At 41.3% G+C, this 18,052-nt stretch overlaps 1 protein-coding gene across 7 annotated transcripts in view; it reads left to right on the top strand.

The window, feature by feature from the left end:
- Nucleotides 1-18,052, top strand: part of ZFP64 (ZFP64 zinc finger protein) — a 114,987-nt gene that overhangs the window by 31,421 nt on the left and 65,514 nt on the right. For 4 of the 7 annotated variants that reach the window (XM_055265648.2, XM_055265649.2, XM_055265651.2 and 1 more), the window contains 2 exons: nucleotides 510-761; nucleotides 7,456-9,600. In XM_055265648.2, coding sequence (XP_055121623.1) covers nucleotides 510-761; nucleotides 7,456-8,738 — 1,535 coding nt within the window. In that variant the 3' untranslated portion in view covers nucleotides 8,739-9,600. Of the gene's footprint in view, nucleotides 1-509; nucleotides 762-7,455; nucleotides 9,601-18,052 lie in introns of those variants that run through there. The other 3 variants (XM_063634207.1, XM_063634205.1, XM_055265650.2) reach the window with 1 other exon arrangement.

An 18,052-nucleotide genomic window follows, 5' to 3' on the forward strand; every position in this document is an offset into this window, starting at 1 on the left:
AAAGAGACACACTTTACCTTCTCTGCCATCGCTTTATAAGAACTTAGTCACAGATCACACCTAGCTGCAGGCGAGGCTGAGAAGTATAATCTTTCCCTGGTCAGCCACGAACTCTGCTGAAACTTAGGTATTCCAAATTTTAGGGTGCATCTCTGTTGCGAAACGGAAAAAGGAGAGAGTGAATACAAGAGAAAATTAACAAAACTGTAACTATTTTACGTACCTATACGTTAAAATTTTAATTGCCTTCTATTTTTAATTTATAAAAACTTTATAAGAAATTCATATTCATCATTTAAAAAATTCAAGTAATATCAATAAGGAACATGGAAGAAACTTCCCCTCTCCCAAGATGTTAGCTCTTTGCCAATCATCCACCCAGTGTTTTAGGGTTTTCTGAATATTCTTTGGTGGTTGTACATGACTTTTTTCGTAAGGCAGTGGGAAATAAGCCTTTTCCTTTTTTAATCTTGTTTCCTGCTGCCATCTGTGTGTGTATGTGTTTGAAGGAGACAAACCCCATAAGTGTGAAGTCTGTGGCAAGTGCTTTAGCCGGAAAGACAAGCTGAAAACTCACATGCGGTGCCACACGGGCGTGAAGCCCTACAAGTGTAAGACGTGTGACTACGCCGCTGCCGACAGCAGCAGCCTCAACAAGCACCTGAGGATCCACTCAGACGAGCGGCCCTTCAAATGCCAGATCTGCCCCTACGCCAGCCGCAACTCCAGCCAGCTCACTGTCCACCTGCGATCCCACACGGGTGAGTCCTGCCTGTTATTTGCTCTCTATGCTCCTCACTTTCTATGGCATAAACCATAAGCACCTTAAAGCATTCAGCCACAATGTAAGAAATCGAGTTGGAACCTTTGCTCATCCCGTTGTTTGCAGTTTTTGTTGTTGTTGTTACTGTTGTTTTGTCTCGCTGTGTTGCCCTGGCTGGAGTGCAGTGGCGCTATCTCAGCTCACTGCAACCTCCACCTCCCAGGCTCAAGCAATTCTTGTGCCTCAGCCTCCCAAGAAGCTGAGATTACAGGCATGTTGCACCACGGCCAGCTAATTTTTTGTATTTTTAGTAGAGATGGGGTTTTGCCATATTGGTCAGGCTGGTCTTGAACTGTTGACCTCAAGTGGTCTGTCCACCTCAGCCTCCCAAATTGCTGGGATTACAGGCACGTTGTACCACACCCAGCTAACTTTTTCTATTTTTAGTAGAGGTGGGGTTTTGCCATATTGGTCAGACTGGTCTTGAACTCCTGACCTCAAGTGGTCTGCCCACCTCAGCCTCCCAAAGTGCTGGGATTACAGGCGTGAGCCACTGTACCTGGCCCATTTGCAGTTTTGCTTTTCAGCTGCCTTGAAGAGCCTTTCTCAGTAAAATAGGAGAAAACCATGAAGTTTATAATGTTATACATATGTGTATCTCTTTATATAACTTTATAACTGATTCACTCATAAAATATGTAATTGAGGAGGTGCATGAAATGAAATACACATATAAGCCACGTATCTTTGATAAATTCTGCATTATGGTTAGGCATTCCAAACATTTTCGAAGCATACTCTAGTGCAGCATGGAACAGCTTGACCAAAAAACATACAGCAAAATTAGCAGAGTAGGTAACTCAACAAATTACATACTTTTTTCTTTAGGTGTATCAGTTAGATAATGATTCAGTAATGCTGCAGTAACAACCATGAAATCTCAGTGTTGTATAATAAACATTTGTGCTAACATACTTTAGGTCAGCAGGAAGTTGACTGGACAACTCTGTTGATCTTGGCTTGGCTTAACCACATGTGTGGGGAAGGCTGGGTGCCTTTCAGATTTGCCTGGGGATCTGCTGGCCGTGGGCTGGCTGGCTGTCCACTGGCCTTTGCTGAGGCAATCTGGTTCTGTTCTGTGCATCTCTCATCTTCCTCCTGGGACCATGGACTAACCCAGGCTTGTCCTTCTCATGAGGATGGCAGAGGTGCAAGCAACCAAGCCCCAGTGTAAGCCCATTTCAAGTCTTTGCTTCTGTAAGTTGTCAAGCATCACATTGGCTAAAGCAAGTCACATGTTTCATCCTGGTGTCAAGGGTGGGACTGAGCTTACCTACAGTGAGAGGTCATCACAGTGTTACATGGCAAAGGTCAGGGATGCAGGGAAGGTGAAGAATTGGGACTTTTTTTTTCTTTCTTTTTTGAGATGGAGTCTCACTCTGTCGCCCAGGCTGGAGTACAGTGGCGCGATCTCAGCTCACTGCAACCTCTGCCTCCTGGGTTCAAGTGATTCTCCTCCCTCAGCCTCCTGAGTAGCTGGGATTACAGGCACACGCTGCCACGCCTGGCTAATTTTTTGTATTTTAGTAGAGATGGGGTTTCACCATGTTGGCCAGGCTGGTCTCAAACTCCTGAGCTCAGACAATCCACCCGCCTCAACCTCCCAAAGTGCTAGGATTACAGGTGTGAGCCACCGTGCCGGGCTGAATTGGGACCATTTTTGCAAACAACCACAGCCCACCTTTATCCCCACCATCATTCACATCTCTCTGACAGGCAAAATGCATTCACAAGTCTCATCCAATCATAGCATCAGCCTTAAAGACCACAATTGTGTGATCTCCCTTGGGTCTGGATATGGTTTCTCTTCATCTAGAGACGGTTGAAATAAAAGACAAGTTGTCTATCATGATGCACCCAATATACAGGGGTAAAACAAAAAGCCAAAATAATTACCATAATTCTACCATTGAAAGTAGTGTAAGACACATGCACACGTGTGTGTATTGCAGCAGTATTCACAATAGCAAAGACTTGGAACCAACCCAAATGACCATCAATGATAGACTAGATAAAGAAAATGTGGCACATATACACCATGGAATACTGTGCAGCCATAGAAAAGGTTGAGTTCATGTCCTTTGCAGGGACATGGATGGAGCTGGAAACCATCATTCTTAGCAAACTAACACAGGAACAGAAAACCAAACACTACGTGTTCTCACTCATAAGTGGGAGTTGAACAATATGGACACAGGGAGGGGAACATCACACACCGGGGCCTGTTGGTGGGTGGGGGGCTAGGGGAGGGATAGCATTAGGAGAAATACCTAATGTAGATGACGGGTTGATGAGTGCAGCAAACCACCATGGCACGTGTGTACCTGTGTAACAAACCTGCACGTTCTGCATATGTATCCCAGAACTTAAAGTATAATTAAAAAAAAGAAAGAAAGAAAGTAGTATAGAAGAATGGGAGGCATTGGTCAGTCCCTGGTCCATAGCATTTCTGAAATTCTTCTGGGCACAGGTTCCCCCTATTCAGGGGATAGGGAATGTTTCTTGATTAGGCCTTGGCTCAGCTCTTTGGTTCTTAACCCTGCCCATTGGAACATCCTTTCCATCACTTTCCTAAGCTACTTCTGAAAAAGATTGCAAAATGTACCTTTGAGAAACTTTCTCAGCTTGCTTCCTGTCTACCAAAAGCTGGAGGTCTTTTACCTTTTGTTTTAGTAAGGCTGGTGACAGTTTTGCTGGTAGAGCTGTCTTTAAAAACTGTGTGAGTTTCCTATGTATCCATATGCCAAAAGCCATACCCACAATTCTTTTGGAATCTCGCCTCTTTTTCTAAACTCAATTATAGGCACTTTTGGCATTTAACCTTCTGTGGGTTTTAGGAGTCCTTTGTCCAGCTGAGAGAACATACTTGGCACCAACTTAGTTCTCACCATTCTTAATTCTCTTTTGGAGATTTTAATAAAGAGTTTTACATTCAGACCCCTGATTTCACATTTGGTCTTCACTCTGAGACTATTTTCTTAGATATGGTCTTTGTCCCAGGCTTTTGTCTTACTTGGGAAAGCTGGCTGGAGAAGCTGGCTGGAGATGAGAAACTATATCCAGTAAATCTTTGACTTTCTATATTCCCTCTAAATTCTGCTTAGAAAATGTCCAGTTCTTTTTTTGAGTTTGTCTCTTTCTTGTAGTCTTTTATCATATGCAGCTTATAAAACACTTTCACTGTTCTGCCTAGAATTTATCTTTTTATTCAAGTCCAAAACTCATGACATACATTTTCTGTCTTCTAAGCTACCACGAGTGACAGTCTTACCAAATGTTTGCCATTAAGTAGTGTGCATTGCCATTTTTCCAACCTCCACATGCAACCCAATCTCAAAACCAATGCTCTGTATTTTGGTTCCCTGTTATGGCATCATGCTTTTTCTAGATACCAATATCTGTATCCATTGTCTGTTGTCACAGTGATGCAACGTAATAGCCCACAAAACCTCAATAGATGCAATATGCTTTTTCTGTTCCCATGTGGGGATCAGCTGGGCAAACCAGCTGACCTTGGCTGGGCTCTCTTATTAGTCTGAGGATCTGCTGGTTATGGGCTGGCTGTCCACTGGCCGTGGCTGAGGAAATCAGCTCTGTTCCACGTGTCTCTTGGCCTTCTCCTGAGACCAGAAGGTTAGGCCAAGATTGACCTCATGGTCATGACTGAGGTGTAAGCAAGCAAGCAAGCCCCAGTGCACAAGCCCATTTCAAGCCATTCCTTGTTTCAAGTTACTAAACATGCCATTGGCCAGACCCAACGACATGGTTGAGGCTTTTGTCATGGATCATGGGAGAACATGCCTAAGTACATACATGGCAGAGGCTGTGCTACAAGGAGGGGTGGGAGGTGGGGAGATTTGGGAACGTTTTTGTAATCTACAGCAAGTTAAGACGTTGGCATAATTGATGCCCAACTGATTTGCTTCAGAAATTTCCCCCAGCCTAAGTTAGAGAAGCTGAAAAATTAATTTATGAAAATGGTTCATTTTGATTTATAAGGATGAAGTTACTATTTATAGCAGCATCTTTAAAATTGGTCTAGAAAAGGTGTGTTTTTCAAAAATTTAAATATGTGCCATTTATGCATGGTCTTCGTGGAATGTTCATTTTCCCTTTTATAAATCTGTGGCACTGGTAAAACTGTAAATTAATAGGATTTTGTTTTTACCCTTTCGGCGATTTGATAGACTACATCAACACTTGTTTTAGTAGCAACCCAAACTCAAGGAAGATCTGTCAACTTAAATATATGTCGGCTATATTCATCCAACATTCTTTAAACCTCACTATGTGCCAGACACAGTGGGAATCAGGTAGTAGGCAAGAATGAACATAGTCATTAGCTTTGAAGACCTTAGTGTCCAGTGGGACTATTTGACCAGTATACTTCATTAAAGAAATGTTTATGGTTAAATTAAAAAAAAAAAAGACCAAGGAATTTAAAACCTTTGCTTTCATGCCAAAAAACGTTGTTAAGCTCTGCAACTTAGCTGCGAGATTTGGTTTTCTGGATTTTCTGGGTCTCACCTCTGCAGATTGCTAAAAAAAAGTGAAAAAGGACTGTCACTATAATTTTGGCAGGGATATAACTGGAAAACCTAGTAAAACATTCTGGAGCAAGGATTCTGACTTTGAGTCTACAGACGTCTGCCCCTGAGAAATCCATGAGTAGATTTGGGAGGGAGGTCCTTGGATGGGGGGTGGGGAAAAAAAAGAAGTCTTCATTTTCACTAGGCTGTATTAAAATTTGACATGTCCTTCAATTATGAAAACAGGCAACCAATCTGATAACAGTGCGTGTAAAGTTGTCGCCAGTGGAAATCAAAGATCTCTTCATAATGATTGCTGCAGATAGAGCAAAATATCTTTTACACTCTTCTTTATTTAGAAATGACTGTAGTTACTAGACCTGCCTCTAGGTCTGATTCTTGAATGCATTAATGAAACACACACATTGGCATATCACAATTTTTTCTCTTTAATAACTATTTTAATATAATTAGTTTCTTTTATATTCCTATTGGTTTTTATTTTAGTTTATTTGGTACATTTAAAACATTATCTAAGAAGGGTTCCATGGACTTCACTAAACTGCCAAAAAGGGGTAATGGCATAAAAAAGGTTAAGAACAACATTCTCAGGCAGCAAAAGGCCCTTTTTCTGAAAAGGGCCAGATAGTAAATATTTTAGGCTTTGTGGGCCATACAGTACCTATCACAAATACTCACCTCTACCATTATGGCAGGCAACAATGTAAACAAATATGCATGGCTGTGTTTCAGTAAAACTTTATAGAAACAGGCCGTGGGCAGGATCTAGCCCATAGGCTGTAGCTTACTGTTCCTTGTTCTAGAGTTTAGTATGTATGATCTTGGTGGTATTCAGTCATACAAAGCATTTTTTTTAAGTTTAGGTTTAGGCCTCTCAGTGTTCTAGAAGCTTGTTCAGTTGCCTCCTGCCATCTTTGTTTGCATTCATTAAGCAGCTCATGGTGAAGTAGCAGATCCTATGTCAAAAAGCTGGAACACCATCCCGTCTTGTGGGTTTATGACCTAAGAAAGCAAACATCAGTTATATGCACAGATAATTACCTAGCATCTAAAAATACCAGATTTGGAGTCAGCCTGGATTGGAATCCAAGCCCTTCTTTGTACTACGGGGCAACCAAGAACAAGTTATGTAGTCTGTCTGGGTCTCAGCCTTCTCCTCTGTGTAACTGTGTTAAAAAACAATATTAATAATAGCACCCACCACAGGGCAATCTTCCCAGCATCAAGCGAGACCATGCTTGTGGAGTGCTCAGCATAGCGCCTGTCATCCCGGAAGCCATTGAAGAATATTAGCTGCTATTTTGCTTACTTAAACAATGTTGAAATGAGGGGTCGCCAATTTGCTTGAATTGTCATTGCCTCAGATAATTTGGACTTGGCATTCGTTGAGGAAGTAAATTTGGAATATGGTATCCAATCAGATGTTTGCAATTTCACTTGCCTTGCTCATCTTTCAGCGAATATGAATTTTTTTAAAAAAATCAAGCAGCTGGATTTTGTAACTTCACAAGTAAAGAACGCAGCTGGCAATATGGGATAAATAAATTTTGTGCAAGAAACACATCTTTATTAATAAAGATCTGCATGAAATATAAGCTGGGTGTTTCAGTCATTGTAAAACCATACTCCAATGAGTGCAGCACGGAGCTGACCCGTTCGAAAATATATTGTTGAATCTGTTACAACATGTAACTCAATCAAAATCAACGGGTTGTGCAAAAGTCTTCAACTGTGAACCATTAACTAGCAGAGTGGGCACATTAACTGTATGAAAGATAGTTTGAGTGTTTTAAAGAATGTAACAAGTATACTTGTAAATCTTATTTTATCTGGGACAATTAAATTGCTCTTTTCGATTTCCCATTTTTCTTCTGGGTTTGATACCATTGGTGGTGGTTTGGGTCTGGGGAAAGAAAAAGAAGCCCTGCCCCTCTTCCCCCACTCCCAGGGGCTGCTAGAAGCTGCAGTTAGGAGGTCTGCACCCACTCACCTTGTATAAGCGATTTTCTGGTGTGTGCTTCGGGGGGATCCGCTGTGGTTGTTGCCTGCCTGTTCTTATCGAAACTCACCTTGTGTTGACAGGGGACGCCCCCTTCCAGTGCTGGCTCTGTAGCGCCAAGTTCAAAATCAGCTCGGACTTGAAAAGGCACATGCGGGTGCACTCGGGGGAGAAGCCTTTCAAGTGCGAGTTCTGCAATGTCCGCTGCACCATGAAGGGGAACCTCAAGTCGCACATCCGTATCAAGCACAGCGGGAATAACTTCAAGTGTCCGCATTGTGACTTCCTGGGTGACAGCAAAGCCACCCTCCGGAAGCACAGCCGCGTGCACCAGTCGGAGCATCCTGAGAAGTGCTCGGAATGCAGCTACTCCTGCTCCAGCAAGGCCGCCCTGCGCATCCACGAGCGCATCCACTGCACCGACCGCCCTTTCAAGTGCAACTACTGCAGCTTCGACACCAAACAGCCCAGCAACCTGAGCAAGCACATGAAGAAGTTCCATGGGGACATGGTTAAGACCGAGGCTCTGGAGAGGAAGGACACGGGCAGGCAGAGCAGCCGGCAGGTGGCCAAGCTGGATGCCAAGAAGACTTTCCACTGCGATATATGCGATGCCTCCTTCATGCGGGAGGACTCGCTCCGCAGCCACAAGAGACAGCACAGTGAGTACAATGAGAGTAAGAACTCAGACGTGACCGTCCTCCAGTTTCAGATCGACCCCAGCAAGCAGCCCGCCACGCCCCTCACTGTGGGACACCTCCAGGTGCCCCTCCAGCCCAGCCAAGTGCCCCAGTTCAGCGAGGGAAGAGTCAAAATCATCGTTGGGCATCAGGTGCCCCAGGCGAACACCATCGTCCAGGCTGCCGCGGCTGCAGTAAACATCGTCCCGCCTGCCTTGGTGGCCCAGAACCCAGAGGAACTCCCAGGGAACAGCCGGCTGCAGATCCTGCGCCAGGTCAGTCTGATTGCCCCCACTCAGTCCTCGCGGTGTCCAAGCGAGGCGGGCGCAATGACCCAGCCGGCTGTCCTGCTGACCACTCACGACCAGACGGACGGAGCCACTCTGCACCAGACTCTCATCCCCACGGCCCCAGGTGGCCCCCAGGAAGGCTCTGGCAATCAGACTTTCATTACCAGTTCGGGTATTACTTGCACTGACTTTGAAGGCCTAAACGCCTTGATTCAGGAGGGGACAGCAGAAGTGACAGTGGTGAGCGATGGAGGCCAGAACATCGCAGTGGCCACCACAGCGCCACCGGTCTTCTCCTCCTCTTCCCAGCAAGAAATACCCAAGCAGACCTACTCTATCATTCAAGGGGCAGCCCATCCAGCTTTGCTGTGTCCCGCCGACTCCATACCAGATTAGTGCTTAAAAAACAAAAGCAGTGGGGGAAAGGAATTGGGAAAAAGAAATCATAAGTAGAATTCTCTAAAAGGTTTGCTCTTAATGTTTCCTTTGTTTTGTTTTGTTTTTGAGACGGAGTCTCGTTCTGTTTCCCAGGCTGGAGTGCAGTGGCGCGATCTTGGTTCACTGCAACGTCCGCCTCCCAGGTTCAAGTGATTCTCGTGCCTCAGCCTCCCGAGTAGCTGGAACCACAGGTGTACGACATCGTGACTGGCTAATTTTTGTATATTTAGTAGAGACGAGGTTTCATCATGTTGAACTCCTGACCTCAAGTGATCTGCCCATCTCAGCCTCCCAAAGTGCTAGGATTACAGGTGTGAGCCACCATGCCTGGCCGTGGTTTGCTCTTAATGTTTTTAAGGATGGTTGTGAATCCCCCTGGCCCCATAATAAATTGTAATTTTATACTGCTTACTATAATTTTTTTAACACTGTAACAACTTTGAGACCACCTCCAAATCGTCGCATTAGAACTGTTGTAGAGTCTTAAATGTTACCAAGATGATTCCAGTGAGGGGTTGGAATTAAATGCATTAAGTAGTGAATATATGTGTTTGTTCCCAACTTGATTTTCCAACTCTAATAAAGGTTTTTGTCCATCTTATTACATTTGTGTAGTAAATGGTACTTCCCAGCCTCTCTTTTGCCCCATTCTGGAATACTCCCCAGAGTTTGGGGGGTATTCATGTTTTATACATGAAGTCTATTGGCATGAAGGACCATTTTCTACATAATGTGACATGGATACTTGACCCAAAAAAAAAGTTTAGTGCTAATGAGCAGAAAATTAATGGTTCCCTAATAAATTGATATCTAATTAAAATATACTGAATGTTAATGATTCTTTAGAGCCAAGGTGGGATTTGGGAATGATGGGGCGTGGGTCATTAGTCAAAAACAAACTGAAGCAGCAAAGGTTTTTAGTCCTCTAATAAATGTCACACAATCATCTTACCTCCTCCACAGTCACATTAAATAGATGTGGTACCTGAAGTGATAAAGTGATCCATCCCACTGTCATTTTCATTTTGAAACTTCAGACTGACAATCCTGGCATTTCTGTTTAGATGCAAAAATGATGAAAGTTTCTACTAACAAGACAGAATTTTCTAGAATACCATTTTTGAGACGTTAATATCTGTGCAGAATCCAGATGAGTGGACTGAGAGAGTACCTAGATTTTTTCCAAAGCATAGGTTGTATTGAGAAGAGGAAAATTCAAATTGTGTTGTTTTACATTTAAATGCTGTTTGATCAGTAGGTGGTGCCAGAGAGCAAGCTAGAATCACCCATATTTGTACCTTAAGCCATTCTCTAAGGTTGTAATAGCACTCATTTCTGCTGTCAGCAAGGATTGGTGAGGAGGGGAGGTTACTCTTAGGACAGAAGCATATTTAGAATATTATGAGAATAGATACATTTTTACCACTTTTATTCTTCTTTCTTTGATCCGTAATAGTTGAACACAATTTTGATGACTTGCTATATTATATTTACCATAATTTCTTTATTTTCCTATCATCAATGATAATAGTGAGTTATTAACTATGGTTTTTGGTAAGAAACAGAAAAGGCTTGCAGTGTACAATGTTAGTGATTTACATAATTTTGTCACTTTAAACTTATTGCTTACAGCCCTTTAGAAAAACTACTCTGCCTTTGAATTTCAGCTGGGAAACTTCCATTGTCATAGCCCTATTTTCTATATCTTTCTTTTTTCCCACTTTTTTCAACTGTAAAGGATTTTTTTCCTGATTATAATACGTATTCAAGATAGAAAATATGAAAAACAGAATATTACTAGAAAAAATAGAAGTTACTAATAATCTTACTGTCCAGATATAAACTATACAGATTGTAACCATTTTGATGGACTTCCTATCAATCTTTTTTTTTTTTTTGAGATGGAGTCTCGCTCTGTCACCCAAGCTGGAGTGCAGTGGCGCAATCTCGGCTCACTACAAGCTCCACCTCCCGGGTTCACACCATTCTCCTGCCTCAACCTCCTGACTAGCTGGGACTATAGGCACCCGCCACCACGTCTGGCTAATTTTTTGTATTTTTAGTAGAGACAGGGTTTCACCATAGCCAGGATGGTCTCAATCTCCTGACCTTGTGATCCACCCGCCTCGGCCTTCCAAAGTGCTGGGATTACAGGCGTGAGCCACTGTGCCTGGCCCCTATCAATCTTTTTTTTATGCTTACGTATATATGTTTTCTACTCCAGTTATAAAGTTGTAGTTTAATTAAGCATAATATTTTTTATATTCTATATTTCCTTTTGTATCCTTAGATCTCTACCTACCAGCTGCCTTCTATATATATATATACATACACATACATACATACACATGCATGCATAGAGATGTACACACATGCATATTTGATTTGTTGGTTGTTTTGTCTTTTTACAAACTACAACAGTAAAACTTATTCTTTGGAATAAATTATACACAGAATTGTACAAACACCAAGCCTACAACTTCCAGCCCCTCCGTATTCTCACCCCACCCAAGGTAAGTAATGTTAGGTGCTCTGTGTTCTTACCAATATACGTAGAGTCAAAAGATAACATAGAAAAGGTTTTTCCTAGTTCTATAGTAATTGTATCATACTCCGTACATTTCTCTGCAACTTGCTTTGATTATTCCATTTATTGACAGTCCTGTGGGTCAACACAACTAGACCTAGTTTTTTTAAACAAATGTTATAGACATGCCAGGCTTTAGTCCGTCATCTTGCTATTATGATTATTCGGTTGTTTAGGGAATATTTTTGCCATTACAGCTGCCCCAGTAAACTCTCATATTCAGCTCTTTTTTTTTTTTCTGTTAAGTAGATTCAAAAGAGTAAGTTTCATGGAGTTTCCATAGTTTGTACTTGCATAAATACAGATTAATTTTCACAGTGATAGTCTCATCCCTGATGTGGGCTCAACTACCTTTGGAAGTCTTATCAATCTGCTGCGTGAAAATGGTTATCTGGCCTTTGTGCACTCCCCTAGCTGGTGTTGTGGTCTGCGTTTTCTGAGACATCTCTGCATGGGCTGGTTGACCATGTGTGTTTCTCTCTTCTGTGAACTTAGAACTCTTACTCCCTCCTTTTTCTCCTTGGTCGTTGGGAAGTTGGGGACGTTAACCCGACGTCAGTCACACATTGCTGAGTTTCTTCCCCTCCTGTCATTGTCTTTTGACTTTACTTGTGGGGCTGTCACCATATAAAAATGACTTTCTTTTTCTGTAGTTAGATTCTTCTGTCACTTCATTTGTGGCACCTGTGTTTTCTAAGAACGTCCATCCTTCCCCTGAGATTAAATTGGTTTTCCCTTTAGGGTTTTTACTGCTTGCTTGTTTTTCATTGGCTCCTCACTGCAGCCAGAATTCTTTTTTTTTTTTTTTTTTCTTGTTTTGAGACGGAGTCTGGCTCTGTCGCCCAGCCTGGAGGGCAGTGGCATGATCTCAGCTCACTTCCCACTCTGCCTCCCAGGCTCAGGTGATTCTCCTGCCTCAGCCTCCCACGTAGCTGGGATCACAGGTGGATGCCACCACGCCTGGCTAATTTTTGTATTTTTAGTAGAGACGAGATTTTGCCATGTTGTCCATGCTGGTCTCAAACTCCTGGCTTCCAGTGATCTGCCCACCTCGGCTTCCCAGAGTGCTGGGATTACAGCTCATGCCAAGAACTCATATTTATATGTTACGATGAACAGGTTTGACTGTCCACTTATGCCAGGACCATTTGTTAAATATTATTCTCCTGAAAACTGAAATCCTAATTTAACCCATCGTGTAGATAAAATTCACAAATATACTTCTAGAACTTCTTTATTCTGGAAGATTAGAGATCTGAGATTCCAGAAGAAGATCTGGCTTGCCAACATCACATACTTGATTATGCTAGCATTAAGGTAAGCTTAATCTTTTAGACTTACAAAGCTTCCCCCAGCTATTATTTTCCAAAATGTTCTTAGCAATTCTTAGGTATTTATTCTTCCAAAGGAACTGTTATTTTATCTAGTACCTAAACCACCCCCACTGAAAAAGAAAACCTTTTGGAGATTTTTATTGAAATTGCATCCGTATTTTATATGAACTTATCAAAAGCATGACTACGAAAATATTAAGTCTTCCACCCAAAAACCTTTATTTAGCTCCTATTGTAAACATTATTCAGTCAAATTATGTAGTATGTTTTTATTATATAATGTCTGTGTTTCTTTTTTTTGAGATGGAGTCTCGCTCTGTCACCCAGGCTGGAATGCAGTGGCGCAATTTTGGCTCACTGCAGCCTCCACTTCCTGGGTTCAAGCGATTCTCCCACTTCAGCCTCTTGAGTAGCTGGGATTACAGGCGCCTGCCACCATGCCTGGCTAATTTTTGTGTGTGTATTTTTAGTAGAGATGGGGTTTCACCATGTTGGTCAGGCTGGTCTTGCGCTCCTGGCCTCAAGTGATCCGTCTGCCTTGGCCTCCCAAAGTGCTGGGATTACAGGTGTGAGCCACCATGCCCGGCCCTGTGTTTTTTTATTATTCCATAATTTTATCATAATTGTGAATAGGAATTTTTGCATTTGTTGCAAACATCAAGAAAAGCCAAAATAGGGTATATTTATCTATATTAAAGAAAAATTCTCAGTAATGAATGGCATTTATTAGAAATTCTTGGTCTCTGATAAATATGATTTATAATTATCTGATATAGTCTTTTATTTTCAGATTGTTTTATCTCTTCCCTTAGAATATTTTTACCACTTATTTTGTTTTCTTGTCCTGTTGCTTTAGCCAGAACCTCCAAACAATGCTGATATAGCTGGCATCCTTGCTGTGTCCCTAATTCTAACTTTAGAATTTTCCAACGTAATATACACCACTCCTTTGGATAATGGTTTTTATAATACTTGGGTCATTTTCTTCGGCTCCAGTTTTCACTTAGAGTGAAATTGCTTGAACCCAGGAGGTGGAGGCTGCAGTGAGCCAAAATTGCGCCACTGCACTCCAGCCTGGGTGACAGAGCAAGACTCCATCTCAAAAAAAAAAGAAACACAGACCTTATATAATAAAAATAGACTACATAATTTGACTGAATAATGTTTACCATAGGAGTTAAATAAAGGTTTTTGAGTAGAAGACTTAATATTTTCATATTCATTCTTTTGATAGGTTCATATAAAATACTGATGCAATTTCACTTATCAGGATAGATTGCTGAATTTTATCAAATATCTTCTTAAAATTGTTAGCCATAAGTATTTGGGTTTTGCACTTAAATATGTTGACACGGTGAATTTGTGCAGCATATAGCCTGGTATGTTAAGTCACCTTGCATTCCTGGAACAAATCCTTTTGGTCGTGTTGAATTATTCTTCCAAAACACTGCTGGATTTCGTCTTCTAATATCTTGTCTGGAAGTTTTACAACTCTAGTCGTGTGCTGCATAACAGCATTTTGACCAACGACAGACTCCATGTTACAATGGTGATCTCGATCTCGTAATAATAATGGAGCTGAAAAATTCCTGTTGCCTACTGATATCTTGATGATCTGAACCCTGCCTAGGCTGAGGCTAATGTCCATGTTTGTGTCTTAGTTTTTTTTTTTTTTTTTTTTAATTTGAAAAAGTAAAAAAAAAAAAAATTTAAAATAGAAAAGGCTTATAAAATAAGGATATAAAGAAAGAATATTTTTGTATGGTTGTACAATGCTTGTGTTTTAAGCTAAATGTTACAAAAGATTTTGATGATTCAAAATCTACAGTTAATACATGTATAAAGTAAAAAAGTTAAAATATGCTATACTTAATTTACTACTGAAGAAATACTTTTTTAATAAATTTAGAGTACTCTAAGTGTACAGTGTTTATAAGGTCTGCAGTAGTACACAGTCATGACCTAGGCCTTCACATTCATTCACCACTCACTCACTGACTCACCCAGAGCAACTGCCAAAGCTGCAAGCCCCATTCACGATAAGTGTCCTAAACAGGCGTACCACATTTTTATCTTTTATACCATATTTTTACTGTACTTTTGTTTTGTTTTGTTTTTGAGACAGAGTCTTACTCTGTCACCCAGGCTGGAGTGCAGTGGCACGATCACAGCTCACTGCAGCCTCAACCTCCCCAGGCTCAGGTGATCCTCCCACCTCAGCCTCCCAAGTAGCTGAGACCACAGGCATGTACCACCACATATTTTTTGTAGAGATGGGGTGTTGCCATGCTGCCCAGGCTGGTCTCGAACTCCTGGGCTCAAGTGATCCACCCACCTCAGCCTCCCAAAGTACTGGGATTACAGGCATGAGCCACCACGCCTGGGCTACAGTACCTTTTCTATGTTTAGTTATATTTAGATAGACAAGTACTTACCATTGTGTTACCATTACCTACAGTACTCAGCACATTCACGTGCTGTATGGATTTCTAGCCTAGAAGCCATAGGCTACGCCGTATTTCTCAGAATGGATCCCTGTTGATAAGTGGCAACGTCTGTATACACATACATGCAGCTGGTCTCTAGTTTTCTTTTTTTAGTGCTATCTCTGATTTTTGCTTGTTTCGTATGCAATTCTAAAAATAAATTGGAGCTTGTGCAACTCTAAAAATAAACTGGAGCTCTTTTCTTCTTTTTTGGTGACCTGAAATAGTTTGACTATCTCAGAAATTATCTGTTCTGTTATCTTGGCTGATACTCTTTTCATTGTAACATTCTTAACAAACTTCCCAATTATTTTCTGTAATTACTGATCTGTTCAGGTTGTATACCTTATCTGGACCAATTTTAGTAGTTATATTTAGCAAAAGAAAAAACATCATTTACTCTGCTCTAAATTTTCAATTATGTGGCCCTATGATTCCATTTAACTTTCTTTTTAAAATATTTTAATATCTTTGGCATTTGGGGGTCCACCACCTTTCTTGTTACTACTGGTTTTGGGGTTTCTTTTTTTTAATTGTTGTATTTTTAGTCTTCTACTTAGTATGCTAAGGGTTTACTTATTTAGTCATTTGTGTTAAAGTAGAAGTAGCAGTTTTGCTTTTATTTATTTCTCTAGCCCTCCTCCGTTTCATTCATTTCAGCTTTCGGCTTTTTTTTTTTTTTTTTTTTTGAGACGGAATCTTGCTCTGTCGCCAAGCTGGAGTGCAGTGGCGTGATCTCGGTTCACTGCAACCTCTACCTCCCAGGTTCAAGCGATTCTCCTGCCTCAGCCTCCCAAGTAGCTGGGACTACAGGCACACACTACCACACCCAGCTAATTTTTTTGTATTTTTTGTAGAGACGGGGTTTCACCATGTTGACCAGGATGGTCTTGATCTCTTGACCTCGTGATCCGCCCGCCTGGCCTCCCAAAGTGCCAGGATTACAGGTGTGAACCACCGTGCCTGGCCTCAGCTTTTATTTTAATAATTATTTCCCCTGCTTTTCTTTCATTTTATTTTGTTATTCTAATTTCATGTATTAAGTTCACTTACTCAGTCTTTAGTAATAAAAACATTTAAAGCTATATATTTCCATTATGCCTTCACCTGTGTTAAAAGATAATTTTTTAAGTTAAAATCATGACTGTCATACAAATATAAGATTAACACATGTCAAGTATTTAATTCATTAATTAAAGGGGGAATCAGTAAGCTATCACAACAGGCTCAAAGGAGGATTAACAAATGCATGATTACATAGGCAATCAGGAATGCTGAAATAAATTCACCAACAGATGCAAAACTGGTCAGTATCTCCAGAGTAGTAATCAGCTGTGTTCCATCAAACGAAATCTGTTTGCAGTCCTGTGGATGAGTTATTTGCAATACTATCTGTTTCTGTAACCTGCAAAGTTGTAAAATGGCCAGGCACCGTGGTTCACGCCTATAATCTCAGCACTTTGGGAGGCCAAGGCAAAAGGATTACATGAGCCTAAGGGTTCCAGAGACCAGCCTGAGCAGCATAGGGGAGACCCTGTCTCTACAAATACTATTAATAATAATAAAAAAAAATTGGCCAGGCATGGTGGTGCGCACCTGTAGTCCCACCTACTCTAGAGGCCAGAATAGAGGATCACTTGAGCTGGGGAGATTGAGGCTGCAGTGAGCTGTGATCATGCACCACCGCACTCTAGCCTTGGTGACAGAGTGAGACTGTGTCTAAAAAAAAAAAAAAAAAAAAACTAAGTCATAAAATAACTCAAAAACAATAAAGGGCACTGACCTCTATAGACGCAGATAATCCAGAACTGGGAACTGACAGGATATCCTGTAATCTTTATTGCCTACAAAATCATTCAAAACTTGTCCTTATATCCATCCCTATAAACTTTTATATGACATGCCCTTCTTTCCATAAACTTCTAGACTTCGTTATTTCAGTTTTAGGGATAGTTAGTTGGTTGCTTTGAAGGGGATAGGGCCAGAATCCAGGGGTTATATAAAGGTGTGTTTCCTATTTTTCAAGTACAGGCATGTTTCGGAGATATTGTGAGTTTGGTTCCAGACCACCTCAATAAAGCAAATATCACAATAAAGTGAGTCACACATATTTTTTAATTTCCCAGTGCATATAAAAGTTATGTTTATACCATACTATAGTCTATTAAGGGCACAATAGCATCATGACTTTAAAAAGTACATACTTTAATTTAAAAATACTATGTTGCTAAAAAATGCTGACAATCATGAGCCTTCAGCGAGTTGCAGTCGTTTTGCCGATAAAGGGTCTTCCTCAATGCTGATGGCTGCTGACTGATCAGGGTTATGGTTGCTGAAGGTTGGGGTAGCTGTAGTAATTTCTTAAAATAAGACAACAACAAAGTTTGCCACATCAGTGAACTCTTCCTCTTTTTTGCTTTTTTTTTTTTTTTTTTTTTGAGATGGAGTCTCACTCTGTCACCTAGGGTGGAGTGCAATGGCATGATCTCAGCTCACTGTAACCTTTGCCTCCTGGGTTCAAGCAATTCTCCTGCCTCAGCCTCCTGAGTAGCTGGGACTACAGGCACGCACCACCACACCCAGCTAATTTTTATATTTTTAGTAGAGACAGGGTTTCACCAGTTGGTCAGGCTGGTCTCAAACTCCTAACCTTGTGATCAGCCCGCCTTGGCCTCCCAAAGTGCTGGGATTACAGGTGTGAGCCACCACACCCGGCCTCTTTTTTGCCTTTTTTGGTATAAATTTAAGGGATACAAGTGCATGCGGCTTTGTTACATGGATATATTGCATAGAGGTGAAATCTGGGCTTTTAATGTAACCATCACCCAAATAATGTACATTTTACCCATTAAGCAATTTGTGTGT

Source organism: Symphalangus syndactylus, chromosome 24, assembly GCF_028878055.3.
Source record: "Symphalangus syndactylus isolate Jambi chromosome 24, NHGRI_mSymSyn1-v2.1_pri, whole genome shotgun sequence".
Classification (NCBI taxonomy): Eukaryota; Metazoa; Chordata; class Mammalia; order Primates; family Hylobatidae; genus Symphalangus; species Symphalangus syndactylus.